General features: G+C 42.6%; 4 protein-coding genes and 1 long non-coding RNA gene across 9 annotated transcripts; 3 read left to right on the top strand and 2 right to left on the bottom strand.

Moving 5' to 3' along the window:
• Positions 1–1,054: 1,054 nt before the first annotated feature.
• On the bottom strand, positions 1,055–3,268 carry ccdc32 (coiled-coil domain containing 32). 3 transcript variants are annotated; one of them, XM_058616191.1, is made up of 4 exons: positions 3,107–3,268; positions 2,608–2,919; positions 1,934–2,087; positions 1,055–1,840 (listed from the first exon to the last, which is right to left on the bottom strand). In XM_058616191.1, the coding sequence occupies exons 2-4, from the start codon at positions 2,870–2,872 to the stop codon at positions 1,651–1,653; spliced, it is 609 nt and encodes a 202-aa protein (XP_058472174.1). In that variant the 5' UTR covers positions 2,873–2,919; positions 3,107–3,268; the 3' UTR covers positions 1,055–1,650. The 3 variants fall into 3 exon arrangements, with proteins under 3 accessions (XP_058472174.1, XP_058472175.1, XP_058472176.1); XM_058616192.1 differs by having other exon boundaries at positions 2,608–2,849; positions 3,107–3,265; XM_058616193.1 differs by having other exon boundaries at positions 2,608–2,846; positions 3,107–3,219.
• Positions 3,269–3,927: 659 nt separating this feature from the next.
• On the top strand, positions 3,928–7,503 carry pcmtl (l-isoaspartyl protein carboxyl methyltransferase, like). Of its 2 annotated transcripts, none has more exons than XM_058616188.1 (9): positions 3,928–4,036; positions 4,243–4,381; positions 5,452–5,556; positions 5,711–5,742; positions 5,859–5,963; positions 6,050–6,170; positions 6,260–6,345; positions 6,508–6,677; positions 6,853–7,503. In XM_058616188.1, exons 2-9 carry the CDS (start codon positions 4,264–4,266, stop codon positions 6,887–6,889), a joined length of 774 nt encoding a protein of 257 aa, XP_058472171.1. In that variant the 5' UTR covers positions 3,928–4,036; positions 4,243–4,263; the 3' UTR covers positions 6,890–7,503. The 2 variants fall into 2 exon arrangements, with proteins under 2 accessions (XP_058472171.1, XP_058472172.1); XM_058616189.1 differs by having other exon boundaries at positions 6,817–7,503.
• Positions 7,504–8,556: 1,053 nt separating this feature from the next.
• rpusd2 (RNA pseudouridine synthase domain containing 2) lies at positions 8,557–12,013 on the top strand. Its single transcript, XM_058615664.1, has 3 exons — positions 8,557–9,232; positions 9,760–10,056; positions 10,150–12,013. Exons 1-3 carry the CDS (start codon positions 8,612–8,614, stop codon positions 10,966–10,968), a joined length of 1,737 nt encoding a protein of 578 aa, XP_058471647.1. The 5' UTR covers positions 8,557–8,611; the 3' UTR covers positions 10,969–12,013.
• A 427-nt stretch (positions 12,014–12,440) lies between these two features.
• disp2 (dispatched homolog 2 (Drosophila)) lies at positions 12,441–23,497 on the bottom strand. 2 transcript variants are annotated; one of them, XM_058615662.1, is made up of 10 exons: positions 23,258–23,497; positions 19,596–19,737; positions 19,226–19,485; positions 19,097–19,126; positions 18,896–19,019; positions 18,394–18,509; positions 17,217–17,323; positions 16,429–16,526; positions 16,097–16,255; positions 12,441–15,843 (listed from the first exon to the last, which is right to left on the bottom strand). In XM_058615662.1, exons 1-10 carry the CDS (start codon positions 23,353–23,355, stop codon positions 12,511–12,513), a joined length of 4,467 nt encoding a protein of 1,488 aa, XP_058471645.1. In that variant the 5' UTR covers positions 23,356–23,497; the 3' UTR covers positions 12,441–12,510. The 2 variants fall into 2 exon arrangements, with proteins under 2 accessions (XP_058471645.1, XP_058471646.1); XM_058615663.1 differs by having other exon boundaries at positions 19,596–19,701.
• LOC131444940 (uncharacterized) lies at positions 19,645–26,178 on the top strand. The gene is made up of 3 exons (XR_009233779.1): positions 19,645–19,729; positions 22,031–22,120; positions 26,061–26,178. It is a non-coding gene; the product is annotated as an uncharacterized LOC131444940 (long non-coding RNA).
• The last annotated feature ends 1,300 nt before the right edge of the window (positions 26,179–27,478 follow it).

Genomic DNA, 27,478 nt, shown 5'->3' with positions numbered 1-27,478 from the left:
CTGTAGTGACCCTCTGGCTCGTATAAATGGTGAATTTATAAACGGCGTTTGATGGTTTTTGTATGTAGTCGGGTTTATAGTGACACTAACACATTTTATGACTTATGAAAAATGTTTTTCATAAATTCATTGATCTTTGGCCGCCAGTGCTCACACATACATATTCATCCACCCTGAGCCTAATTTAAAAATTGTGAGTCTCGGCGACCCCGAGTAAAGCTATATTAGCAGCGGATTAGTGCGGAGGTCACGGAAATGTGCGTGGACTGGATAACAAGGCAAATGTCTGTGGTCACTGTAGGAACAATGTCCGTTTAAAGAGCCTATATGTGAGACACAATTTTAGCATTAACAGCTAAACATGTACATCCATCCATTTCCTACCGCTTTATCCAGGACCTGGTGTGTTTTCCTGTCATACCTTAGCATTGGCGCTTTGTCCCGGGTAAAGCTTTGTTTGTTGTCTTTTTGTTTGGGTTTTATTTGGCGTCATCTCTTCAGATTATTATTATATTATTATTATTATTATTGTTCCGTGCTATTGCGGTCATTGAAACTTTGCACAAAAGTGGCGACTGGCGAAAATTAGATCTTGGTATAGCGCCCGGACCTGTGCGTTGCTCAAGGGCTCTATAGCGCCCCCCCCCCCCCCAAAGTGAAAACAGAGCCACCGAATGTCCCGTAACTTGGTGGGAAGATGTTATAGAGTAAATGAATGAATAAAATGTGGTTCTTTGCTGCCCCCTAATGATAATACAGTTAAGAGAGGTACAACACAAAATCTTCCACTCGTTCTTCCATTCCTCCGCATGTTAGTCCTTCAATACCTGAGGGCCCTCATTCACTCGTTCATTTAAATCATTCCTCAGCCTCTAACCCCTTCCCGTGCCCTTTGATGATAATTTAGCATAAATGAAAGTGTATTCAATTTTAACATCCAGGCTTAAACAGTCACTCTTCCCATTTCAAATCATCTCTATGATGATGATGGTTCATTTTGAACATACAATTTTAAACTTGTTTTCCCAAAATAACATGATTCGACGTACAAAGATTAAAACCAGTTACCCGTTTTATTGTGCAAATCTGAAATTGAACCTAACAAAGCACAAAGAGCCTCTGCTATTTAACCAAACATAACAGTGAACATAGAATAGTTGTTTTTATTGCAACTGGGTTAAAACATTTTTTTTGGAAATCTACATGTGAAAAATAAACGATGTTACACAGTATGGTACAATATATTCAGGATTACATGACATAAGTCCTCCTACTTCAGGTGACACAAAACAACGCCTCTCTAAAATATTCATTGCTTGTGCCATATCTTGTAAATCTGATTAACTAATTAATTATGAATCACGACACAGACTAGATGCTAATTCTGAAATTAGGAAGACAAGAGAAAAGTCGACATTCAAACCCTTAGATTTTAGATTTGTGGTTGAAGGGATGACTTGTGTGTAACACTCGGTTGCTGGGGAAACCAAAAAAAAAGGGGGCCGTAATTACCTTCTTTCACCGCTGATAACAAAAGCTTTGGCCACAACAGGAATAAGATATAACACAAGTCAGAATGGATGCAGAGGCTACAAACTCACACATACTGAATCCACTTAAAATGAGTCCTTCAGTCTTTTTAACACACACCTATTTCTCAGGACTGTGAGTGTCCTGGTCCTCGGGGTCCTGTTTCTCTCCGTCTGTGTCCTCTTCATTTTGTGACTGGTTGGTTTCCGCTAGGTCCTTATTCTGGGATGGCCTCAGTAGATATTCCAGCTCCTCTGCACTGATGGCCACCTTCTCAGGTATCAACCACCTTTTGAAATGTTCCAGGGCACTGAGAAGGGAGGTACACAAAAAAGGCAAAGGGTGTTGGCAGAACAAAAGAAGACTTGAGAATACTTTTCATAAGACACTTGTCATCTCCTACCTGTCATCCAGGTCTCCTCCTTGAAAGAGTTCCGAGGTCTGGGCATCGTGCAGGAATCTATCCCAGCATTCTTTTTTAGCCTGAGACAATGAGCGCAACATGTCCCTGGACGTGACGTCACTGGTCTGGCCTTTTAACTTCTTCAGACGGTTCTCTGCAGCAAAACATGCAACGGCAGTGCAAGTTTTTAACAAGTCACATGGTTCACTGACAACAACCTCAGATGCTAAACTGATGCTAATATAAAAGGGTATACTTATTTTTGAGCTTGTTTTTTGTTTGTTCATTTTTGATCGTGTGTGTTGTATTTTTGGATTTGTGTTATGTGGGGCATTGTTGTGTAGGTGGATGTGTAACAGTATGTATTAGATACACTTGTTTAACTGCTTGATAACACCAATATCTAATCAGCAACACAATCCATTGACAATTTATACTTCTATTGATGCTCAGTTTACTAGTGTTCCTTACTATATTATGTTGTATTTCACTCCTGCTAATATGAGTGTTCTTTTTTTGTTATTCTTAATTTTTATGTGAAGCACTTTGAGGACCTTGCAGATATTGTGAAGTCCAACCAATCAATAAACATTGATTGGTTGATTGTATATTGTGCAATTTGAAGAATCTAAATAAACTCTTGATTAAAACTAGGTCGAGAAGCAGGATCATACCTAAACTGGCTATGTAGATCTCAGAGTCCTCCATGGGCTCCCACTTATCGTCACTGGAAGAACTGATGTGTGTCCCGTTATTCTGACCACTGACCACCACTTCCACTTGTTCTGTCGGCTGGAACGAGTCTCTGAACTCGGTGTTGTTCTCCGGAACAGCCTCGGGCAGACTGGAGCAGATCTCGGTCCAGAGCTCCCCGCTGGAGCGGGCATCCTGTCTCTCAAAGTCGTCGGTCATTCTGCTGCAGTCACACATGTCAAACATCAGTTTCCAGAGCCAGCTTTTATTGACCTGGTCTCGTGCGTGAACACCTTCACACATACAAACCAAAGACCGAAATGTTAAGTGTGAAGAAAAAACACTGAAAATAGCTTAATTAGGCTACATCAACATACTTTAGCTTAGGCGACTAATATGTGCATTTACATCACAGTAAATGACATATACATCTCACTAGCATTAAAAACCAGATAAACGGCCCTGTTAACATCATCTTACCTCAGCGAAAGTCCACGTTTAAATATGTTTATGGCCACCTTTCAGTGAATTTGAAGACTAGCTCACTAGCTAACTGCGTCCATCATCCACATACAGGCAGCGACAAACAGCGACAGCCCATTTCCTTGTTTTGGGTGCATGTGATTGGACAAAGTCAAGCTGCTCTGTGATGTGATTGGCTCTGACGGATAGTCGGCATGTGATTGGTCAGATGCTGTGCGTCAACAGGAAGCAAATCAACCTACTGTAGAAAGTATGTGCGCAGTTATTTGAGGTGTTACGATACCAGTGATTGCTGATCCCCCCCCCGCCCCCGCCCCCTTTATTTTTCTAAGTTTATCAACAGTAAAATGGTTTGTCACCTTATCTGAATGTTTGAAAACGCTGCTGTCTCTCAACGCTTTGTGAAAGATTTTTTATTTATTAAACAAAATCACACATTAAGGTACAGTAGCCCTTTAGCTACAAATCACAAACACAAATAGTTAATAAATAAATTAATGTTGTTTTTATCTATTTGTGTTGGTGATTTGCACCTCAGGGCCACCGTATTAAGGCAATCTGTACTCATTGCTTTGTAAACTGTCTTTGATGATTATTTTACAATAGCAAACTGTGTTATTGATGAAAATGTATCTAACTTTCCAGTTAAATTGATTACAAACTGCGATTTAACAACTTCATAACTTTTAACTAACTTTCAGCAATAAATCAACATATCATTACTTTTATGGATAAACTGACATTTTTGTTTAATATCCATTTTTGTGTCCTTTTTGTCCGCCGCAAGCACCCGTACCGTAACACCTTAAATAAATGAGCAATATTTTTTTTGCGTAGGTTAGCTTGACAGCTTGCACTCATGTAGGCTGTCAGTTGCCCGCAGTGAAGTTTGCCTCAGAGTGAAGGAAGTAAGGAGTGCTGACGAAGGTAAACAATCTCCATGACGTCTTATTCATAAGTACTGTCGAACGTTACCTCTTCATTTCTGTTCTAAACTGCAAAAGCTCACAGGCTAACTAGTCCAGAATGTTCTCGACTCTGTATACGCAGAACTGTCAGACACGTATTGTGAACTTGTAGTAAACGTGACGTTGCAGTTCGTGACCCAGATCTTGACTTTCGTGTCTCTGCAGGGAGACCCGGGTTATGAGGAGATGCTAGTCGCGTTACGTCTGATAGTAGTGGCAGTACCCATGGGCGTGCTGCTGTCCCGGACCATGGCATGGATGTCCAGTGGCAAAACACATCCAGAGCTCATCAGCAGACTGAGGGGTAAGTGACTGAAATCATCCCGGTGGTTAGTGTATATAACATTTAGACATTTAAACAAATGCCCTTGCATTCGAACCAATGTGAAATTATGATTGAACATGGCCAAGAAGAAAGGAATTGGACTTGTAACCTGGGGGTTGCTGGTTCAAATCCCATAATGGGTCAATGGCTGGGGTGCCCCTGAGCAAGGCACAACATCCCCCATTGTTTCCCGCACTCAGATAAGTGCCGTCCACTGCTCCTGCACCTGGTCTGTGAGTATTTGCTACTGGTGTAAAAAAGTAATTAATACTAATAACTAATAACTAATTCTATATAAATAGTTTACACAATGCTGACTAAACCTATCACTTCCAGTTTAGATCTTTTGTTGCCCAATGACCTTCCACCACTGCAACCAAAGTGATTTTATTTCAAAACAGTGTCAGGCAGAGTTCTGTGTGGCCTGCCACTTAATATTACTTATTTCTTTATGGCTTATTTTATTAATGGATTCATTTTTCATCATAAACACATTTCTATTGTTAACTATTTATCGTTACATATCCAGCACACACACTTTTATTTTGAAATCATGTGAAATATAATTATAAATATAATTTTTTTTCAGTGTCTTGTGCTCACTAGTCACCCCGGGTCATTTGAGTTTGAGACCCCTAGTGTAAGGCAGTGTTTCCCAATACTGGTCCTGTGGACCCAGTGCACTGCATGTTCTAGATGTTTCCCTGCTCCAACACACCTGATTCAAATGGTCAGCTAATCAGCAAGCACTGCAGAAGCCTGATAACGAGCCACTTATTTGAATCAGGTGTGTTGGAACACTGGAAAACACTGGTTTATTGTTTATTTAACAGGGTCAACACACACATTTTTACAGTTGTTCTATAGTTGGCTAATAACTTATAATAATATTATAAGTATATATATTATAAGTATATTATAATAATAATAATAATAATTTAAATCTGCAGTTCCTGGGCAGGCAAACAAACAAGTAGGACAGAATAACAACATAACACAATACGTAAGAATACATAAACAGTGTCATTTCCTTTTCTCTTCTCATTCAGATCATGGTGTAATCCGCAACGACAGAGTGTTTGATGCCATGCTGTCCACAGACCGAGCGCTCTACTCTCGAGACTATCCTTACACAGACTCTCCACAGTCCATAGGTATTCATTTCAGTCACTCCATAAACACAAAAACACGCACGCTTATAAGTATGCCAATGGATGTCTACGTAAATACATGACGCTGTAGTAAGTAATAGCTCCTTAACGAGCACAGATGCACGCTATGACTGTGTTATGATGGTTCTAATCACAGGCTACAGGGCGACAATCAGCGCGCCACACATGGTGAGTAATAAAATCGGAGATGAAATTTGAGATATTATATGGTTAGTGAGGCTATGTCATTCGCTTAAGTACGTCCTTAAATCATTAAATGTTTCCTCGCGGGCCTGTTTTGACAGCACGCTCATGCTTTAGAGCTGTTAAGTGAAAAACTAACGGAAGGAGCGTCGGCTCTGGATGTGGGTTCAGGGAGTGGATACCTCACTGCCTGCTTTGCAAGAATGGTAAGTTCTATATAAAAATGTAATATTTCCTTACGTGATTTTACACAGGACATTGCAACCCCTTCATTTCCCCTGTTTGTGTGCAGACGGGACCCAGCGGTAGAGTGGTCGGCGTTGACCACATCGACGAACTCGTTCAAATGTCAATGAAAAACGTGAGAGCAGACGACCCTGATCTGCTCACCTCTGGACGCATCAGACTTGTAGGTGAGTCTAGCAATGTTCAGGCAATAAACTTTAAACTGCACAGCGACACGGCAATAAAAAAAACAAACAATTCTTATATTTGTCCTCAGTGGGAGACGGAAGGCTCGGCTTCCCAGAAGGAGCGCCGTATGATGCAATTCATGTTGGTGCAGCTGCAGCTACCGTCCCCAACGCTGTGAGGACACATAATATGGATCTCAAAAGATAGAAAAGAATAAAAGAGATTAAGACGAAGGCTGATTTCTGACACGTGTGGATTACATACATTTACATTTTCCGGAATTTCAGGCTTTTTAATTGCATTGTTTTATATCTTAATTTTGTGTCTCTGTTGCAGCTCCTGGAGCAGCTGAAGCCAGGCGGGCGCCTGGTTCTTCCAGTGGGCCCTGATGGTGGAAGTCAGGTATTAGAGCAGTATGAACGGCAAACTGATGGGACCTTCTTGAAGAAAGCTTTGATGGGAGTTATTTACGTCCCCCTGACCGACAAGAGGCGTCAGTGGCCCGGGTATTGCACAAAAACACCTCTGACCTTTTCATTTTAAAAGCATGTCCTGATAAAAACCTGCATGTGTTACTACTATCACACATTTCTATAACATCCGCCCTCATGATGGCATCCATGCTATCCTTCCTTCTCTCCCCAGAGGTGAGCTCTGACTGCAGTGTGGTTGCCCCTGCAGGAGATGGCGTTGGTGCTGTGTCTCTGAGGCCCCATGAGTCTCCTCGTGGGTTTCACAGCTGAGCTCCAGAATGAACAGCCACCTGTCCTGCTGCGCTGTCCCTTGGCAACGTGCTGGAAGTACGAGTTATATGACCTACCTGCTCTGACTGTCTTCCATGAATGCTAAAAGAGTTAGTGACCCTCCACTGGACTAATGAACTTTCGACCAGAATACATGAAGTCAGTTCACCTGTACAGACTGATGAGTATACAATAATGTGAAGGACCGGAAAAAAATGGTTGTCAAAGATTTAAATTAATCTTAACATTGTTTGTGGTCAGTAAAGATGGCAAAATTGTAACTGCAGCTTAAGAAGTTGGTAAATTGTGTGTAATCTTATGGGGGAATTTTTGTATGAATGCAAATAAACCTAAATACAGGCTGAGAGACTTTAATAAGAATCCACAAAAAGTACTTATTTTTATTTTTATTTTGTGGTTTAGAAACTTCTTCTTATACTGTATGAATGTTTTGTTGACATTGTCACTATGGTAACAGGTAACAGCTTAATATTGATCAATTGAGGCACTTTGTTTTTTTTAGAACTGCATAAACATTACAATTGTGTGAAGGGTTAGAATTCTTAATAAAAACTTAATTGATATTGTATCACTCAAGTCAATTTCCTTTTTTTGACTGTGTGTGTGTGTGTGTGTGTGTGTGTGTGAAACTGAACTGGAGGATTGAATCAGGATGAACAGACAAAATAGAAGGTATGTGTTCACTGGATTCAAAATAATTTAGAAAGCGGAATCTAATTTACTTTAATGAAAACCAAACTTTCCATTTGAGACAAAAAGAAAACATCACAATAAACCTTTATGTAAATTAATCTTAGTCCAACATAAAACAAGCAAAATTTCACATAATTCCAGTTAAAAAAAAATAAAAAATACACTTCACTTTTTTTTAACATTTTTATTTCTTTAAACTTCTTGAACATTTTGAGATAAACAAAGAATATGGAAACAATATAAAATAAATACATTTTAAATACTTTTATTTAAAGACATAAACTTGTATATAAAAAAAAAGTACAACAAAAAAGAATAAAAGTACTCCTACTGTTTGTGAGGTTATTCTTTAGTAATGAAAAATAAAGGTCTTTGGCACATTTTGATTTTATTATAAAAGCATGCAAAGATTTGACTAAAATAAGCATAACATGAATCATTAGGTCTGATTTTGTCTTCTCTATTATTACACCAAAAATAATATCATGGGTTATCATTTATAGTAGTAACAGTGTGGTATTTTCTATTTAGCTATTCCATAACGTGTTTCCAGTCAAGTATGAGAGCACAAAAAGAATTGCAGAAAATACATTAGTTTACCTAAAAGCCACATCTTAATTTTCTAAATTCGCTGGAAGGGTAAATATCATTCATTATTTTGAAGTGGATTTATTTTGTTATGAGTGGATGTTTGTTGTGAACATGGACCGGAAGTTGTTGTGGTCGAAGCCAAGGGCTCTTATTTTGAAGGCCAGAGTAAAAAGGTGTGTTGGGGCGAAACGTTGGTCCACTGTGTCGAATTGCTGGTGTTCTGCACGTCTCCGAATCTCATTTATTTTAAGCTGCACAGTGTATTTATTCCAAAAAACAATCTGCTATAATAGTTAATGACCAAATCTATTTAGGCATGTAACTGGGCTACTCGTTGACGTCATCAACGCGCGTCACTGTGAAGGTCCTCCGGCTGCAAAGCAGCAAAAGCGATGCACGTGAGTTTTGGAGGTTTGAAAAAGTGTAGTTCTCTGCTCGTGACGCGGAATAAAGTTGTTTGTAGAGCACGAGGCGGTGTTTTAGCTCACAACGTTCCGGCGTTTGTGAATCGTCAGAAGAGCAGCTCGACCATGGAGCAGGCAGCTCCTGCTCCACACACTCCCACACCCGTGGAGGAGGAGGCGAACGCCCCGGCGAACACGCAGGGAATCGCGGTTAACGAGGCAAAAGATACCGGCAAACGTAAAAGCGAGGATTCGGGTGGAGCTGAGTCAAGTGGCCGAGGTAAGAGGCGGAGAGGAGCGGGGGGGAAGAAGCACAGTCCGGGAGAGAGATACGTCCCCCCTCCGCAGAAACGAAATCCCGGTGTCAGCTTCAACCAGGAACATTTCAAAGAAACGTCCTACTATTTCGAGGGTGGTCTCCGCAAAGTCCGTTCATATTACTTTGACTTCAAAACCTACTGCAAGGGCCGGTGGGTTGGGAAGAGTCTGCTGAACGTGTTCGAGAACGAGTTCAGAGCCGAGTCTGTGGAGTATTATAAGCAGGCTGCCAAAGAGGGTCGCATTCGGCTCAACGACACACCTGTGGAGGACCTGTCAGTGGTGCTCAGGGTCAGTAACAACACCACACACCTGACACTTCATATTAAAGCAAGCTTAATTTGTATATCACCTTTTATACACATAAAGGCACAATATACACACTAATCCTAATCATCCTCGACAGCACTCTCTTTCAAAACCCATATCATTAATCTTACACTGTCCGCCTACTTCCACCTCTGTAATATTAACTGTCTCCACCCCTCTCTCAATTCCCACACCACTGCCATCCTGGTCCACAGCCTTGTCAGTTTTCACTTTGGATTATTACAACTCATTTCTGTCTGGTCTCCCTCAAAAATCCTGGCTCAGAACTCTGCCGCCTGTATCATCTCATAAACCCCCTCCATCCATCACATCACACCCGTCCTACAGCAGCTCCATATTATTTTTTTGAGTTATGCAGCCCACAACATAACATCTGTGTCTTAGACACTGATCTGATACTGACAAACTAATCTTTTTGAATGCAAATTAAAAGGTTCACATGCTGGCAGTGAGTCCGGTAGTTTCTAATCTGTCCCTGCCCTCCACAGAATAACGACCTCTTGAGAAACACCGTGCACCGCCACGAGCCGCCTGTGGTCGGCAGACCCATGGAGGTTCTGGTTGATGATGGTGAAGTGCTCGTGGTCGACAAGCCTGCCTCCATCCCAGTCCACCCCTGTGGTCGCTTTCGTCACAACACGGTCATTTTCATCCTGGGGAAAGAACAAGGCATTTCTGGACTCCATACTGTCCACAGACTGGACAGACTCACCTCTGGTGTGCTGCTGTTTGCCAGGACATTGGAGACTTCAAAGAAACTGGACCAGTTGGTGAGAGACAGACAGGTGCGTTCCATCTAGTGCTCACTTTCAAGGTGATGAGGTAATTTTTAATTATCGAAATATAATGATTTTTAAATACTTCATCTTTTTTCTTAGCTTGAAAAAGAGTATGTGTGCCGAGTGGAGGGGGAGTTTCCAGAGGATGAAGTGATCTGTGAGGAACCCATCCTGGTCGTTTCTTTTAAAATCGGCCTGTGTCGGGTTGACCCAAAGGGAAAGGAGTGCCGAACAGTCTTCCAGAGGCTTAGCTTCAATGGAAAGACGAGCGTTGTCCGCTGTTTACCCCTTACTGGCCGCACACACCAGATCAGAGTCCACCTCCAGTACCTGGGCTTCCCCATCCTCAATGACCCCATCTATGGATCCTCAGCATGGGGTCCTCACAGGGGCAAGGGGGGAATGATGGGGAGGAGTGACGAGGAGCTGCTCCAGGCTCTGCTGGAGGAACATCAGTCTCAGGAAAGTCTCCACCTTCTGGACATTCCGGATGATGGGGTTGGACAGAAGGCGGAGAAAAAGAGGTCATCTGTGGAAACAGACAAATCGGACTGTGCGTCTGAACCTGGCAACCTTAGTAGTCAAAGTCATCCAACGCCGGTGTTGACTGATTGTAGCCCAAGCAGTACGACAGTAAATGAGGCGAGTCAGGTCTGCAAAGACCAAAACGACAACGGCACCTCGCTCAAGGAACCTGAGAGCCATGTACCGATCGAATCCAATGGAAGTCAAAAAGACACGACTGATTCTGCCGATACTAGTGACCACCTGTGTAGCGAATGTAAGCTGGTACGACCAGATCCCACTGAGAAGGAGCTCATCATGTATCTCCATGCTTTACGCTACAAAGGACCTGACTTTGAATATTCCACAGGACGGCCCGACTGGGCCAGAGAAGACTGGGTTGAAGATGATTAAAAAAACTGCTGATGACTTTCAAACCTTTTCCCCTCTGATGGCTTCTGATTTTATTAAATAGATATTTTTTTTAATTAATGCTTGACACAGAAATATTTTGTTGAACTATTTTTCTCATTTTGCCGTTTTAATGCCAAGCATATAGTTTTAATTTAATTTCCACCGTTGAAGCCTGTTATGCGTGGTACTCCAAACAAATCCATTAAAAGCCACTATGCAGGAAAAGAAAAGTTTGTTTTTTTTCTTTATTCCAACTTTGTGAAACATGAACACAAATGACAGTGGTGACAACCCTCTTAGCGTTGATGAATTTCATTTGTTTCGAAGGCAGATTGTTGTACCATAGTGATTTTCAAAGTAAAGGACCAATGAAGAATTACCAGCTGTCAAAAGCAAACATCTTTTATGAAACAGCTTGACATTAATCCTCCTCCATGCACATTTGATATATTAAGGCTCCTGGAATAACACTGAACCTCCAACATCTGTTGTTTTCCATAAATGCACCTTTTGCACATATGGCATACATTGTTGGAGCCTAATCGGCTCATAGAACCCTGTTGAATAAAACGCTAATACGTAAATACTGTTATACTAATGGAATTTGAGACTTGTGTAATGTGATGTTTTCGCTATGGGACGGGACGAAGACAAAGACGTTCTCATATAATCGCTAATTATCCGATAGAGTTTCTCTGAGCAGTACAGCAGCAGCAGCAAGGTTTGTATACAAACTATTCACTATTGAAGCAATAGTTGTATGTAATGGTACAACTACTGCACTAGAAAGCTCCCCCCCCTCCTCTTTACAAAGGTTACGCTCTGTCAACAGTGTTTAATGACAGTACAGCCTTTTAGAATTGGTACATAATGAAGTAAATACGACATTTTGGCACTGACATTGAAACAAACAGCAGGAAATCTTTAATGTATTTGACCGTTGAAACATTTAATGCAACCAAGCTATGGCATTTTCTACACCACGGTAACAAAAGATGATCTATACATGTTATTGTCATAAAATTGTAAAGACGGGTAACTGTAAGTGACAGTTGTTTGCTACTGTAGATGTGATGGCAATTCTTGCACAGTCTGTACACAGAATGAATCTTTTCTCACAGGTATCGTTGATATTGATAATTGCCTTGTGTATGGCTCGTTTAGGTTTGTTGTCGAATGAAGAAAGGCCAGCAGCAGATGCACACAACTGGACTGCGTGTGCGTACAGATGTTTAAAAAAAAAAAAAAAAAGTTCCAGGCACAATTTATTCTGCAGCAGCAAACTGCAGAACTGTCAAACTGTGACAGAACGGAAAGCTTTGTCATTTTGATTTTCTGCAAATGCAGGGTTGGACACTTCATGCTTTGACTTGGACCTTTTTGCTCATGCTTTGACCTCATCTGTAACAAAAAAACCTGTCACATGTTACACTTGCAGTTGGCTTATATTTTCCCTTGAGTGTTGATACAAAATTAAAACTGTATGCTCCTTTCGTAATTCCTATGGGCTACTATATTTTCCATTTAACGCACATTGTATGCTTAACATGTGTCCTCTCGTTTTCCATCTCTCTTGATCCAAACATCTGGTAAGTCTGGCTTGCTGTTGGGTATAATGACCACCTCCTCAGTCTGACTGGTACGCCCTTTATTAGACGTCTCATAAACAGTTTCTTTTAGCGAGAGACGAAGCGTGTCTCTCTTCCCGTTGAGGTATCCTGGTTGTAACTGAACATCCTCTCCTTCTCCTTCTCCTTCTTGTAGCATGGCTGAAGGTCCTGGCTCAATGTCACTGAGGCACGTTTCACAGGAATCCTCCAGACCCTCGAAGGAACTCTGGGACTGGAAGGAGAGGCATCCCTTCTTAGAGTGGTGGTGAAGGCACTCCTCAAAGGTTTGTTCCTCTTGACAGAGAGATGGCTGCTCAGTTGTCTCCAATGTGTTGCTGATTATTGTGTCCTGCATGCTAGAAGATGAGGAGAATGAAGTATTGCCCCAGTCTGTCACCCCAGACTGAACTCTGCATGTCTTACACAGCAGCTTGTCCTTAGCAAGGTCCTCCTGTCCCAGTCCTCCAGGCCGTAGGGTGTTTTCTCTGTAAGGAGACGAGGTCTGTAGGGCTGGTGGCGATTGGCAGATCTTATGTTGGCGGCTGCACATCTCGTCATTCTCGCCATCCATGCTGTTTGCACCAGTATCTTTCCCGCAATATTCAATCTCGTCAGAGAGCACCGACGGCCGGTTGGACAGTTTACTGGTGCAGGTGCTGTTCTCGAAGCTGTCGCTGAGCCGGTAAGCCAGTGGCTGCAGCTCATACTGCTCCGGTCCCCTGTCACCGCCTCGTCCTCTGGTTTGCTTCAGTCTTTGCTGACGTTGGTGGTCGGGGTAGAGATAGCCGCCCGACTCCTTGTCATAACTCCTCCTCACTCTAGATCGGCCAAAAGCCCCGTTCGCTGCTGGGGAGGAGCCAGGTTCTGCTGCCGAGCATGAAGACAGCACACCGTCAGTCTCCTCTGAGAAACACGGCAGCGCAATCGTGCCACAGTTTTTTTGCGGGCCAAAAAAGCAACACAGGGACTGAAAAAAGAAGGTCGAAAAACCACAGGCTACACACTTCACCAGAAACAGGAAAATCCCCATTTTTCTGAATAGTAATGCTGTTGCAGGCAACATGATGATCCCCATGGAAAAAAATGCTCCCGAAATGATCGCTATTGGACGCCCCATCCGTTTAGTGGAGTGTGCTACTTTTCCAATTTTGTCTGAATGAGGAGCCAAGCTGTATGATATGCAATAGTCGGCAACAAAGTCAACAGACAGTCCCGCGGCTGATGATATAAACAGAGCCTCCATGCCGCTCAGCTGCCATTCAAGAAGAACCAGGAGGCCAACTGTGACAAACACGCTGCCTCCGACAGCGACAGTTCCATAAATACTCAGAGGGATATTCCAGGTGGTAAGAAGAAGCAAAGCAAACGTGACCGCTACCGAGAAGCCAGCTACTACCAGAGTCTCTGAACTTAAAGACTGCTGTAGATCAAAAAGAGACAGCTGACTGATGAACCAGACGTTCTCCAGCCCTTGAGGTGCGCCCGATTTTTCTAAGTTAAACCATGTCAGGATTTCTTTGTACAAAACACTGGTTCTGCTATAGTTGAAGCTGTAGAGGTATGTGGTTTTGAATGCCAACACGAGGGCAGCTATCCTGCCATCTGGCTGGAAATACAGGCCTCCACTGTGGGCCAGATGGCCCTCGGCATGCTTCTCTGCCAGCATCATACTGAGGCAGTTCTCAAAAACGCTGGGCGGGTAGGGGAAAGGGATGTCATTACAACAGAAGTGAAGGGCGCCATCACTCTCTGAGCACCGTCTGACGGACACCCAGTGTATTAGCTGCTTGATGAGGCAGACGTTGTCTGTCATAATATTTCTGTCCTCGGTTGAAGGAGGGGAATAAAAGCTCTGGTTCTGGACTCTTCCGCACAGGTCCCTTAACCAGATCTGAGCATCTGGTCGGCTCATGTTGAAGTATGGGTCAAGCACTAAAGACCCATTGCTTTTAGGGTTAAAGTGATCCCCGTTATCCGTCGCTTTGATCCCCCACACCAGCGTCAATGTCACAGCCTTATCCTCACCATGTCTCTGCCTCTCAAACTTAAACATGTGGCGATATTCAGCGTCGTATCTCTCAAACGGGTGACTCGAGCGGAAGAGCTGGCCGACCTTGCTTTCCAAGGTGGGAAGCTTCATGCCTGGGTCGATGCAGGACATGTACGTCCCCCCAGCAGCGAGCACTGCGAACCAGCACACCCAGATGTACCGGAACTTCACCACTCCACATGGCGCGATTTTCAGAAATAGCAAATTCGAAGTGTCAGTCAGCCCTCGTCTTAATTCTCTCAACTTCTGGCCAAGTGTGAAGAGGCATCTTTTGCGTGAGCTCGTTTCCCAGAAGCCGCCTGCATTTTTGGAGCAGCATGGCCTCCATCCCTGCACTGCCATGGAGGCCGAGGACGTCTCTGTGTAGTGCTCTCGCAAGACAAAAGAGCAAGGCAGCCACACTAGCGCTAGGAGCGAGCTGATCAAAGAGGCACTTCCAAGATAAACAGAGAAACATCTGATTGCTGTGATGCTGCTGAGATAGCCGGAGAAAAACGCTGCACTGGAAGTCAGCCCGGATGCTAAAATCAAATAGCCCACTTCCTGCACAGCTCTGTGCACTCTCTTCTCCAGGGAGGCAGGGGGCTTTTGGGATAACTGCAGAATCCACAAATCGGCAAAGATGAAAACCTGATGGGAGCAGTTTCCCACAAGAATCAGTGCTGCAGTGAGGTTGACCAGCGGGAAAAAAGTGAGGCGAAATACGACTTTGTAGAAGAAATAAGAGGTCAGGAGGGAACCTGTGATTGCTATCAAAGATAATGCCACTATGAAAAGAGAGTGGAGATACAGAGCCATAGTGAAAAGAAGACAAACAACTGCTAAGATGGGATAGACTGAATCTCTTGCAAGGTAATGCTTGAACAGTGACTCCTTGATTCCAAAGTCCATGCCGGTAATCGTCGTGTTATTGTACGTCAGCTCCCTGCCTTCAAAACTGTTCATGTATATCGCCATCATGTGCTCCCCTTTGTTCACAGGTAAGAACAGGAGGCTGTACTTAAGGGTCGGGATTTGGTATTCGACGGTCTGCGGGCCGAGGAAGTCTTTATCGACCAGGAAGTGCAGGATCTGGAACACCACGCGGGATTGCTTGCAGCAGGGCGGCACGGAAGAGCAGGCGCCGTGTTGAGGTCTGTTGACGCAGTCGTCTGTCAGATGTCCCTCGTGATAGTACAAAGCACACTTCCTGAGGAGGTTCAGAGACTCGGCGACCTAGTATGAAAAGAGGAAAATTATGAAATTATGAAACAGATTTAGCCTGCAAGACAAGATGAGTTCAGTGACTCTGATTGGCATCATCTGTGAGGGCCCGACGCCAAAAACTGATTAAATTGGGGCTCGTAATACAAAATAAAACGGTGAACACAATCTTACTGTAATTTAAGCTCATTTTGTTGAGATTTCCAAGGGGGGGAAATTATAAATATTCAAATGTATATGGTCATTTGTTTGAGTGAGACTGTACCTGGTGGGAGGTGAGGCTGAGGCAGCAGGACGCATTAGCGAGAACAGCCAAGTAATTCCCCAGAGACCAGCTCGGACAGCAGCTGCTTCTGGACGTCCCCTCGGCCTCCACCCTCACATGCTGCTGACACAGCTCCTGGAACTGAGCCTGGGAGCGAATCTGAGTCAGATGAGAGAAAGACCTTTTTTTTTTTTTTTTTTTTGAAAGCATGCCCAGTTTTGAATTTTAATATGACAGATAATGAAAGTAGGGGTTTGACAAAAGAGGATAACTAAAGGGATGAAGAACGAGACAGAAATGTGAGATGAAGAGCTGGTTAGATGAGAGCGAACCCTAGATTCCTCCATCTCACACATGGCGTGGATGGCCTTCAGGCTCCAGAGGCTGGCTGAGTTCTCCGAGCGGAACACGAGCTGCGCCAAATGTTCGCCTGCGTGGAGACGGACAGATGGATTCAACATACAGTAACAAGATGACCAGCAGTGACTCATCAGCTCGTGGGGATGGCCAAACTGTTAGTCATGAGTAACATGTTTCGGGGGGGGGGGGGGAGAACAAATCCATAAAGGCAAAACGCGGCTAACGAAAAAACTTTACTGTGTGTTATATCCTCCTGACTGTGCCGAGTACAAACTACGCATCATATAATGAAAACATCAAGGTTCAGAGTTGCTAATAAATCCGTCCGGGGAGCCGCCTGTGGTTTACGAGGCAAACAGAAGTCAACTTTGATCTTTATTTCAAAGTAAGAAAATCTGTGATAATCCGCCTGAGGAGAAACGCTCTGCAAACTATTCTCTTTGAAGCCGCACTAAAAGCTCTTATTCAGTTCTTATTGTGATCTCACTGTTGAAGTTGAACCCAACCAGTTAGTTGTTATTGTTTTTGTGTTGCCAGTCGTGCTGATCCCTTCCTAACAAGCTGGATTGTTTTGTTTCCACACATGTATAATTGGCACTCATCGTATTTCCATTTCATTCACTGCACAGGTCTGTTCTTGAACGGGTAACACATCTACAATAAAGTGGTATTTTCTTTGTTTCAGTTTGGCGCACGTTTGGAGGATTTATCCCCCCCTCCCCATCACAGACGTTATGACAACTGGTCGTTGGAGGCGCACCTGGATCATCACACAGGAAGGTGTCGGGGGACGAGTCTCTGGCCAGCATCCTCTTGATGCGACTTGTGGCATCACCACTGCTGTCGCCGCTGACGACGGCCCCAAAACTGCAACACAGGTAAAACGCATGAAGGAATACGTCACCAATTTGCATTTAGCTTTGTATTACAGCTATCTTTGTTAACAGTTACGCTAACGGGACCAAGCGTCACTTGACTCATTCCTGACTTCTCAGAGAAGAAGCCCAGTGAGCTTGCTCAAATTTAGGTGCCAAAAAAAGACAATAATCTTAGACCAGAATCATCTGTGATTGGGTAACACTGTCATTGTCAGATTATTAGCGATTGAGTTGCTATACCGTAGAGGTGAACATGTCGACAAAGAGTCCTTACTGAGATTCATGAACAGAATGAACAATTGAAAGTTTACAAATAAGTTTATTTGGTAAAGGAAAGGGTTATTTCTCTCTGCAAACCCGTTGTCGTTGATCACATTCATTGTAGTCATTCATTTTAAACTCTTTTTTTTTAATCTTTATATATCTATTATTAATTGTTTTCAAGAACACTATGCACATACTAATGGCACTTTTCCACTACATAGTACCGCCTCGCATTGGTACGGCTCGACTCTGTACGGGTTTGTTTGGTTTTCCATTACAATATAGTACCACCTCAACGTGGGCGGAGTCAGCACAGCACGGCTGCATGAAACTGCCGTGACTTTGTTTTACACGCAACAAATTAATGACTTGTAAAGCAGTTATTTTCGATGTACTGAATCATTAGAGTCAGTTCACTGAACTGAAATACAGCGGCCTTCAGCAGTGCTGTCGCTAAATACACCAGACTCCTTTGTTAAATATTGACATTTTAGACATTTCCATGCTAAATGTTGGAGATTAACGCACGTTTTCAGGATTGTTATGTCTTTTTAACTGGTCTACAGTTCGGCATTGTTCGCTTTGATTCTTTGTGTCGGACGTCTTGCTCACGACTCGTCCAGATCAGGTACTAAAAAAAAGTACCAGGTACTATCGCTAATGGAAAAGCAAAAATAACCGTGCCGTGCCGAGGCGAGGCGAGTAGCGCCGGGACCATGTAGTGGAAAAGCGGCATTATACTCCGTTGTACACTACAGTGTGTGTTTGTACTGGTGAGTCTAAACCACTGCTGACCTTTTACTGAGCTGCTGTGGTAGAAGAGACAGCGTTTTGCCCAGGCCTGTGTTCTCCTGCAGCTTGGACAAGCTGGACTGACGAACTCCGATGTATGTTCCCCGAGGCTCGAAACCCTGAAAATACAGTACACATCAAAGCTGAAGACACACTGGTGCGCATCAATGCTCTTCACAGTGGCCAGTGAGTGTTTTCCACTCCCCCGGATTATATTCTCTTTTTATGCAAATCTATTACAAAAGGTGACTCATTGTTGTGAGTCGCATTATCTGTCTAATTTCAAAAGGTGAGAAGATGTATTTAATTACGATGACAGCGGTTCATTGAATCGGTAAATGGACAAGTTCATGAGTCACTCGGGAAACAGTAATTAACACTCAGCCTGAGGTGGCGAGGGAGGATTTAGCCTCTAGATGTGGTGGAGGGAAGATTGCAATGATTCTATAAAGGACTTGTGGGCATTCAGATAATACTGTGTGATGTTTTTTTGTGTGTTATTCACCAGCAGTGGGTCAGAGAAGTCGGGCAGTGGACCAATGAACAGTCCTGCCACGGAGCATCCCAGCAGCAGCAGGGCACAACCCACCAACACCGCTAATGGGTAGTCCACTATCATCTGGGAGTAACTGGCGAATAGAAAAACCACAGATTAGTGTGTGACATATTTGGGTTTTAAAGTGAAAAACACGTTTAAAGTACTTACTTTCTCAAGATGCAGTTAAGTCCTCCATCCCTGCAAATGCAGCAGTTAAAGTTAATGAATCAAACATTTTTATTTTTTTTTTATTATCATTACATTCACGTCGCCACCTCTCTGGTACTTTAAACGGACCTTACTGTCACCACATGCCGCTGCGTTGCCTTCTGTGTGCCGCTCTCGTGTGACCCGTGCAGCCAGTGGCACCTCACGGCGCCGTGGCACGACGTCTGACGGGCGGAGCTGCAGCCGTGGTCCATTTTCACCGCCACGCCTCCTCCTCCTCCTCCTTCCACGCGGGGACCCGTCGTGTTTGGTCTGACCGGCCTGTGGTGGCTGCAGTGGGGGCAGCTCTGGTGCTGAGGAGAGTCGTAGGCGCCGACTATGCGAGGACCCTGCAGGGTGAGCAGAAAAGGGAATATGGAAGTCTTGTTATATCTTGTGCATTTCTACTTTTTTCATCAGACTACCCCCAAAGCAACACGCTGTCAGTGTTCCGCCGTACTTGATATAGCTGGCAGGAGGAAGATGGTCTGCCGAGGCTGCTGCAGCTGTCACATAGCTCCCCCCCAGACTGGATGACTGTCAGTGGAGCCTCGGCGGAACACAAGCTGTCAGGAGGACACAGAGAAACGGCTGGTATGTCACTGAGGGGAGAAGAGGAATAAGAAGACAGGGGGTGTTTTTTTTTTTAATTTGGGTTTGCACAGCATCATTATTAAGTCGACAAACAAAAAAACACAACTCAAGAATTAGGTCTCCGTCTCTCAATGTTTCAAGCTTTCAGATATCCATTTAAACCTGAAACACAGCCACAGTTCTTATGCTGCTTCCTGCCTTTCAGAACCACAGAACTGTCTTTGTCTTACTGGGGAATAAATAAAAATAAAAACAAAAACCTCCGCTGCCAACTCTGCAGTGATTTGAGTTTATGAAAATCAGGCATAATCATCACTTTCTCCCACTCTGCACTGTAGCCTTTGGACTACATTCATGGTTTTGGGCTTCTTCTGTGTCTGTATCCCTTTCTCATATTGTATATACACTCGGTAGCCATTTTATTAGGTATACACAGGTATATACTCTCTTCTGCTTCACGGCTGTGCATGGCAGTGATGGTCCAGAGAACTGAGACCCCCACTGAACGTTTCATCCTTTCCCTGTAAACGCTAGGGATGGTAGTGTTGTGCGAAAATCCCAGAAGATCAGCAGTTTCTGAAATACTCCTACAACTATTTTGATAATCAATTAATCGGTCTGAGTGTTTTTAAGGAATTAAAGTAAGTATTTTTGATTTTCAAGCTTCTTAAATATGAACATTTTCTGGTTTTCTTCGCTCCATATAACAAAGAGAAGAATATTTTTTGGTCTTTGGACAAGACAACAAGATGAGACATTTGAGAATATCATCCTTTCCAGGTTTGACAAACAATGAACAACATTTTCTGACATTTTAGGGACCAAACGATTACTCGATTCATCGAGAAAAGAGTAATAATTGTCCATGAATGTGATTCTATGTTACTTTTAAAGCCCGTTACCCTGTAAAGTGACGCTCCACTTGTCTCAGTGAAGGTCAGGAGGTGTGTGTCGTCTACCACGTGCTTGTTTTTCCACAGCAGACGCAACTGCACTTCCTGTCTCGTCACCATAGGAACGGAGCAAGTAAGTCAACAGAGCCTCGATGACCTCACGCAGTGTTTTGTCACAATAAATCTGTAACGGGGTCTAAATAATAAATAGCTCACCATGTCCTCAGCAGCTCTTAGTCACAAGACGAGTGTCTGTCATTTATTTTAGCCTACTTAGAAGCTGGGGTGACTAAAAATACTGTAAAACAATATCAAACATGGATGTTCCGAAGCTTAATTCAGAGTAAATAGTCACTTAACCAAGGCCTGGCAGTTTCCTTACAGCAGGAGGACGTTTAAGTCTATTATTCCTTCTTTGGCTGTTTTTCACAGCGCCGAGTTTATGTCGGACTCATCAATAATTCAATAATTCAGTCTCCGAATACAAAAATAAATCGCGAGGACGTGTCACTGAGCTGCTCCGCCCGTGGAAAGCATGCACTGATGTCCTCGTGGTTTCAGGCGAACTCCACTTCTCTGGCTTAACCTTTTAATATCAGCACAAACTGCAACTTTCTGACCTCCTGAGACCAACAGTTTCAGTAAAAATGTGTGGCTTTTGTTGCATAAACCGTGTTAGACTTACTGTATTAGACTCAATCCATCATTAACTGCCAGTTGAGCGTATGCAATGTTAAAAAAAAGTATTTATAGCAGCACTCTGTGACTGAATAGTCTTCATTAGAGGTCAAAAGGGAGAATTTATTGTCCAAAATCGAATATGCTGCCCCATGACTTTGTTCCTATAAGACTATAATCACTTTAAAATAATTTAATAATATTTTTAAAGCAAAAGCCTTGCTTTACGGAGGCCACCACTTTATACAGCCGTGTGTGTATAAGTACAATCTTACTGTGCAAACAACAAAAGAACCGCATCCTTTCTGGTATGGTTCTGTAGTTGATGTCACCTATTCTTAAATATACAGTTAAACTAATAGTAGTATTAGTAGTAATAATGTACTTAGTAGTGGAAAAAGTACATGACTAGGAGCAGCTTTACAGAGCTCAAAACATGCCCTCAAACATCTCCCCTGCTGCCAATCATGCAACATACAGTAAAAAAGCAGGACTGGATCAGTCTGTGTGCAGGAGAACAGACTGTTCCTGTCCTTAAAAAACCTCCCCAGATCTGGTTCTGCAGCCTGCAGGTATAATCAAAGGATGCAGACAAAAGCACTCACACTCATCCTCACAGAGACACAAACGTGTTGTGTCGCTGATCTGAGGGGAGCGGCAGACCCTCAGCTCTTTCATGTTTGAAGCCTCGTGACCATTTGATGATTCATGGTTTTTTCTTATCATGCAGGTCTGCTGTGTGGAGTGAGTGACCAAAGGCAGGAGGCCGGTGACACTGCACTCGGCAGCCCTCGCCGCTGAGTTGAGTCAACGGAAAAGTGTGAGTGTGAGAAAGATTATGCGCGTGTTACTGCTGTCACTTGTGCCGCCGCTGCTTAACTGCAAAGCTGTAAATCTGTCAAAGGTAGGAATGAGGGCATAAAATCATGTTTATGAGTTGATAAATTCACCCAGGCGCTGCAAACTGTGCCTCAGTTAATGATGCACTGCTGGATAGTTTACCCAAAAATGATCGTTCTGGGAGGTCGGTTATCAACAAAATGCCATGCATCATTTAGTTTGTGCTACAGACACAGGAATTAATGTCATGCTGGAAATAATTGCAATCGGTTAATGGTAAAATAACCACTAGGGTTGCATAAATTCCCATGATTTCAATGGAAAGTTTCCAATTGGTTTGCAACCCTAATAACAGCTCATGTGTGTCTATTGCTCTATTTTTTTATTTTTTTTTTAAGATTATAGTTAAAAACTCAACTAGGATTGCACAAATTCCCAGAAATTGGAAAGTTTCCCAAATCCACCAATAACTATCACATCAAAAATTTCTGGAAATTCACCAGAAACATTGCAACCCCAACAGCTCATGTATGTCCATTGCTCTTTTTCAAGTTTATGGTTAAAAAACCCAACTAGGGTTGCAAATTCCCATTAATGGAAAGTTTCCAATTTGGAATTTTTCCAAAATCCACCAATTAAAGTTCCTCTATCCCATGGAAAGTATCTGGAAATTTACCAGAAACTATGCAACCCTATACAACAGCTCATGTATGTCCGTTGCTCTTTAACTTTTTTTTTTCTTTTTTTAGAAGAAACTAAGGTTGTAAAAATTCCCATAAGTGGGAAGTTTCCAATTTGGAATTTTTCCAAGATTCCCGAATTAAGGTTCCCAATCCCATTGATATTTTCTGGAATTTTACCAGAAACATTTCACCCCTTTTGCAACCCTAATAACAGCTCATGTCCTACTCATAGTCCTATTGTCCACAGCAGAGACTGAGTGTGTGTGTGTGTGCGTGTGCGTGTGCATGTACTCACAATCAAACCAAAACATAGTAAGAAAACACACATGTCAGTTGTTGTTTTTTTACTCCAATAATCAAATAACAAAGTGTCAAATCAATGTTGGGAAAATAAAACAAAGGGACACAAAATAAAAGAAAAGGGAAAAACCCACCTTTGCGAAGCCTCCTGAATCTCCCCCCTCTCATCTGAAGGAGAATCATCCATCACTATCGCGTCCGTGCTCTCTCCTCTCACTGAGCAAGCATCCATCCTCCTCCTGCTTCGCTCTATCACAGAGACGATCGAGAATTCCCCTCCCGTTATTTGTTTGAATTTAAACAAAACACTCTCACATCTCGGGTCCACGAGGATCAGAGGTGCGAGCTTGTTTTCTGATGCTGCTGCTCCACACACACACACACACACACACCTCAGATCCAACCGGGGCTGTTTGGGTTAATCTGCCCCGAGCTGCGCTATGATTGGCGGAGCCGCGGTGATGCTGCGGACGCTGCGCGGTCGCTGTCCAACCGGCCGCGGTGCTGGAGATGCGAGCCGCGACTGAGCACCAGTGTCTGCTGCTCACACGGTCTGTCTTACCCTGTTTTATACGCGCACAAAAGAGAGACTGCACATTATTGTGAAAACGACACACTCATGAACGGAAAAGTAGGTATTAGGGCCACATGTACAAAAAAATTGAAAGAAAAAAAAACCAGCAGGAATTCTGAGATTAAAGTCAGAAATCTGAAATTAAAGTCAGAATTTGAGATTATAGTCAGAATTCTGATTGAGATTAAAGTCAAAATTCTGTAATTAAAATCGGAATTCTAAAATTAAAGTCAGAATTTGATCTTATAGTCAGAATTCTAAAATTAAAGTCAGAATTTGAGATTATAGTCAGAATTCTGAGATTAAAGTCGGAATTCTAAAATTAAAGTCAGAATTTGAGATTAAAGTCATAATTCTGTAATTAAAGTCAGAATTTGAGATTAAAGTCATAATTCTGTAATTAAAGTCAGAATTTGAGATTAAAGTCAGAATTATGATTGAGATTAAAGTAATATATATAAATATTTACGCATTTACAGTATTTTATTAGTGTTCTTTGTGTTCTCAGTACAACACAAGAGTATGTTTATGGCTTTAAACAACCATTTCCATCACATTCCTGAATTAAACTGCTGTTCTTTATCCTTATACTTATTTTGTATATTTTTTTTAACTGACTTATGTTTTTAACTCTGCTTTAATTCCATAATTTACTTCCTGTACATTTACATATACTGCTCCACAAAAGGCAGTTGCCTTACTTACTTACTTACTTACTTACTTACAGTGTATTAGGAAGTCACCAACACCTTAATTAATGGTTAACTGATTTTACTACTGCACAACCAAAACTGAAAAGCCAAACACTAACTAGAAGTTTTCACTACCTGGCAACCCAGCTATTACTCAGCAATGTCCTCCTCGGGTCTGAAAAAAAGGGTCTTTTTTAAAAACAAACATAATAAAATGAAAATTTAAAGGTTTGTGATTTAGTTTGATGGACTATTTTGGTCCATTTTATTAATCAACCATTAAGCTAGGTAGGTATATATGTATAGGTAGCTAGCTAGCTAGCTAGCTAAGTAAGTGTAGGTAGGTAGCTAGCTAGGTAGCTATAGGTAGGTGTATGTAGGTAGGTGTACATGTATAGGTAGGTTTATAATAAAATAATAAGTGTGTGTTTTCTTTATGCAGTGTCTACGTGTCAGTGTTGCAGCTGCAGACATGAGCTGGAGTTCATTTATAAGAAGTAAGCAGAAAACATAAATCCTCTCATGCCGCGTCTCAAAACCCTCTTTGATTTGTTGCCATTCTTTGCACATAAAGAGACTCACAAATCTGTTCTCATGCTTTGAGCTGCAAGATGTGGACTGCACAAAAGGAAAACAACATGAGAGAATTTACAGCATTTTTTTTATAATGATATGCTTCCCCCTGTTTTTTATTTTTTTATTTATTCAGATTTATACTGTTATGTAATGGCCAAATAAATCTTAAATGGCTCACAACAAAAACAGTTTTAGTGGGTGAAGATGTTGCGCAACAAAGTAAGGGGAAAAAAATGGGAGAGAAAAAAGAAAGGATAGGACTTTGAGCTCTTTATTAAGAGGAAGAAGAGAGCAAGGCAAGGCCATGTGGCTTAGAAGAAAGGGGAGAGTGTGATGCAGACCCATGTGATCCGTTGCTAATGAGGTGACCGCTGGTCTGGCTCTGGTTATAAATATGAATCATGGCACTGGGCCCTTCTCTATGAGGGACTATGTTGGGGAAAAAAAGGGGGTGATTTATTGAAAGAAAATTTTGTAGGAGGGCTCAAAGTTTTATTTCTGGGTTTAAATAAGAGGCAAAGACAGTGGAGATGTAGAGGTAACAGTGTTACTTCATTTGCGTCTTTAAAGGCATGGTCCAGCCTCGTCTCACCTCAGCACGGTTTGGTTGGTTTTCCGTTACAATATAGTACCTCCTCAATATGGCCAGAGTTAGTTTCCTTTTTAACTAAAGTACTTAAAAAAGTACCAGGCACTATCGCTAATGGGAAAAGCAAAATAAAATGTGCCTAGGCAAGTTGTTCCGGGACCATGTCGTGGAAAAACTGTTATTGACGAAGCTTTACATTGCTGGTGAACGTCCCTCACCTCACTCTTCTCGTCCAAGTGTGTTAAAGAACATGTGTCGCCTTCAGTTAGCATCAAAACCCCAAAGTTTGTTTAGTTTGTCCATTCATTCATTCATTCATCCATTTTCTACCACTGTATCCTCCACATGAGGATCTCGGGGGGAGGCCACTGGCGCCAATCACCTTGGTGACATAGGGTAAAAGACGGGGTCACACCCTAGAGCCAAACAACCATCCACTCTCACACTCACCTACTGTCAATTTAGAGTGTCCAATTGACCTAATCCCCAAATCTGCATGTTTTTAGACTGTGAGAGGAAACCGGAGAACCTGGAGAAACCCCACGCACACACGGGGAGAACATGCCAACTCCTTGCTGAAAGACCCTGGTTCCGACTGGGGTCACAAACCCAGGTCTTCTTGCTGCAAAGGTAAGAGTGCTGTTTAGTTTTTTTAGCCCGTTATGTGCTATTGTAAAAATATGGTGGTCCAAAAATATTGGCCTCTATCGAGCTGACTCCTGATATAAATATATAAAAGGCCCATTCTGTGGTCGTTTTATCTGTAACACATACACGCTGGACCTTTAATGGGTCATGATGTGAAAAGTAAACGTGATAAGACCTCACGCTCAGGTTGCGCTCACATAGCGGCTGCTGTGGTGATGGCTGGCACGTCGTTTTGTGAGCAGCCTGTGCTGCAGCTGACACCGCTCATGCCTTGCTTTACTTGAGACACTGATTAACTCACACACACACATAATGAGGGGCTGAAGAGCGAGGGGAGAGGGGGTTTGGCTTCTGGCTGGTGCTGAGGCGACAGCCATGGTAATTTCCTGTGGCAGATTTCTGGGAAACGCTTCATTACAGCCTCAGCGCTGCCTACACGTCTGTGAGAGTCAGTGGTACGGAAACACACACACACACAACGCCGTGCACTGCAGTGTGGAAACCCGGAACAACAGTAATGTGTTTCTGTGAATCCTATACATCCAACGATTGTGGCTGCTTACGATTTTAGGGCTGATGATTTGAAGAGATTATCTGACCAAATTAGTCTTCACGATTTCAAATTGTAAGGATTAAAACCCTTTATCGGGCAAGTGACTATAAACGGTAACTTCCGTGGCTATCCAAAATGGCACCTGGGCTATGCGACACAGTGAGGTTGGAAAGTCGGTGACTTCTCTCAGCCAATCAGCGAGGTTCAGCTACACCGCGCCATTGGACCAATCAGCAGCGGGTTAGGGTTAACTAACTGTAACCCTAAACACTAAAAATAAATGTGTTTTTCTTATAAATTGTTATATAATCATCTTTTAGAACATTTTTTTTCCCTAATACCCATAAAGAGTTGATTCCCTCAATAGCTATTAACTGACGGCAGTCCGCCTCGATGCCTGTTCTGAAGTCATGTTAAATTGTGAGTTTCTTTGAGATCCCAAATCCCTGGAATCTCCTCCCTGAAATTGTTTGATTAACCCCTTAACTCCTAAGGGACTTTTTTTTTCTTATTTTAACCATAAAAGGGCCAGAAAATGTCCTGTGTGTCCATTTTTCCACAATAACTTTCAATATCTGGCAGTTATTTACAATTTACTGCATGTCAGAATAGTGTATTAACAATGAAATGAATAGTTTTATTGAGAAAAAACATGAACACCAGATTTTGTGTGTTAAATTTTAATGTCCAGAAACAGTCCAAACAATCTATGTACACCTCTCT

The sequence above is a fragment of the Solea solea genome, chromosome 18 (assembly GCF_958295425.1).
Source record: "Solea solea chromosome 18, fSolSol10.1, whole genome shotgun sequence".
Classification (NCBI taxonomy): domain Eukaryota; kingdom Metazoa; phylum Chordata; class Actinopteri; order Pleuronectiformes; family Soleidae; genus Solea; species Solea solea.
The sequence above is the reverse complement of the archived record's forward strand: the minus strand, read 5'-3'. Positions and strand labels throughout refer to the sequence as shown.

What these genes read in the sequence shown, in the direction of transcription:
- pcmtl (XM_058616188.1), top strand. Translation starts at nt 4,264, where the DNA reads ATGCTAGTCGCGTTACGTCTGATAGTAGTGGCAGTACCCATGGGCGTG. An exon ending in AGACTCTCCACAGTCCATAG is followed by an intron (nt 5,557 to 5,710) that starts GTATTCATTTCA and finishes TTCTAATCACAG; the next exon opens with GCTACAGGGCGACAATCAGC. An exon ending in CAATCAGCGCGCCACACATG is followed by an intron (nt 5,743 to 5,858) that starts GTGAGTAATAAA and finishes CTGTTTTGACAG; the next exon opens with CACGCTCATGCTTTAGAGCT.
- ccdc32 (XM_058616191.1), bottom strand. Translation starts at nt 2,872, where the DNA reads ATGTTTGACATGTGTGACTGCAGCAGAATGACCGACGACTTTGAGAGA. An exon ending in GATCTACATAGCCAGTTTAG is followed by an intron (nt 2,088 to 2,607) that starts GTATGATCCTGC and finishes GTTTTGCTGCAG; the next exon opens with AGAACCGTCTGAAGAAGTTA. An exon ending in GGAGGAGACCTGGATGACAG is followed by an intron (nt 1,841 to 1,933) that starts GTAGGAGATGAC and finishes CTCCCTTCTCAG; the next exon opens with TGCCCTGGAACATTTCAAAA.
- rpusd2 (XM_058615664.1), top strand. Translation starts at nt 8,612, where the DNA reads ATGCACGTGAGTTTTGGAGGTTTGAAAAAGTGTAGTTCTCTGCTCGTG. An exon ending in ACCTGTCAGTGGTGCTCAGG is followed by an intron (nt 9,233 to 9,759) that starts GTCAGTAACAAC and finishes TGCCCTCCACAG; the next exon opens with AATAACGACCTCTTGAGAAA. An exon ending in AGTTGGTGAGAGACAGACAG is followed by an intron (nt 10,057 to 10,149) that starts GTGCGTTCCATC and finishes CTTTTTTCTTAG; the next exon opens with CTTGAAAAAGAGTATGTGTG.
- disp2 (XM_058615662.1), bottom strand. Translation starts at nt 23,355, where the DNA reads ATGGATGCTTGCTCAGTGAGAGGAGAGAGCACGGACGCGATAGTGATG. An exon ending in ATTCAGGAGGCTTCGCAAAG is followed by an intron (nt 19,738 to 23,257) that starts GTGGGTTTTTCC and finishes TTCTCCCCTCAG; the next exon opens with TGACATACCAGCCGTTTCTC. An exon ending in TCAGCCTCACCTCCCACCAG is followed by an intron (nt 15,844 to 16,096) that starts GTACAGTCTCAC and finishes TTTTCATACTAG; the next exon opens with GTCGCCGAGTCTCTGAACCT.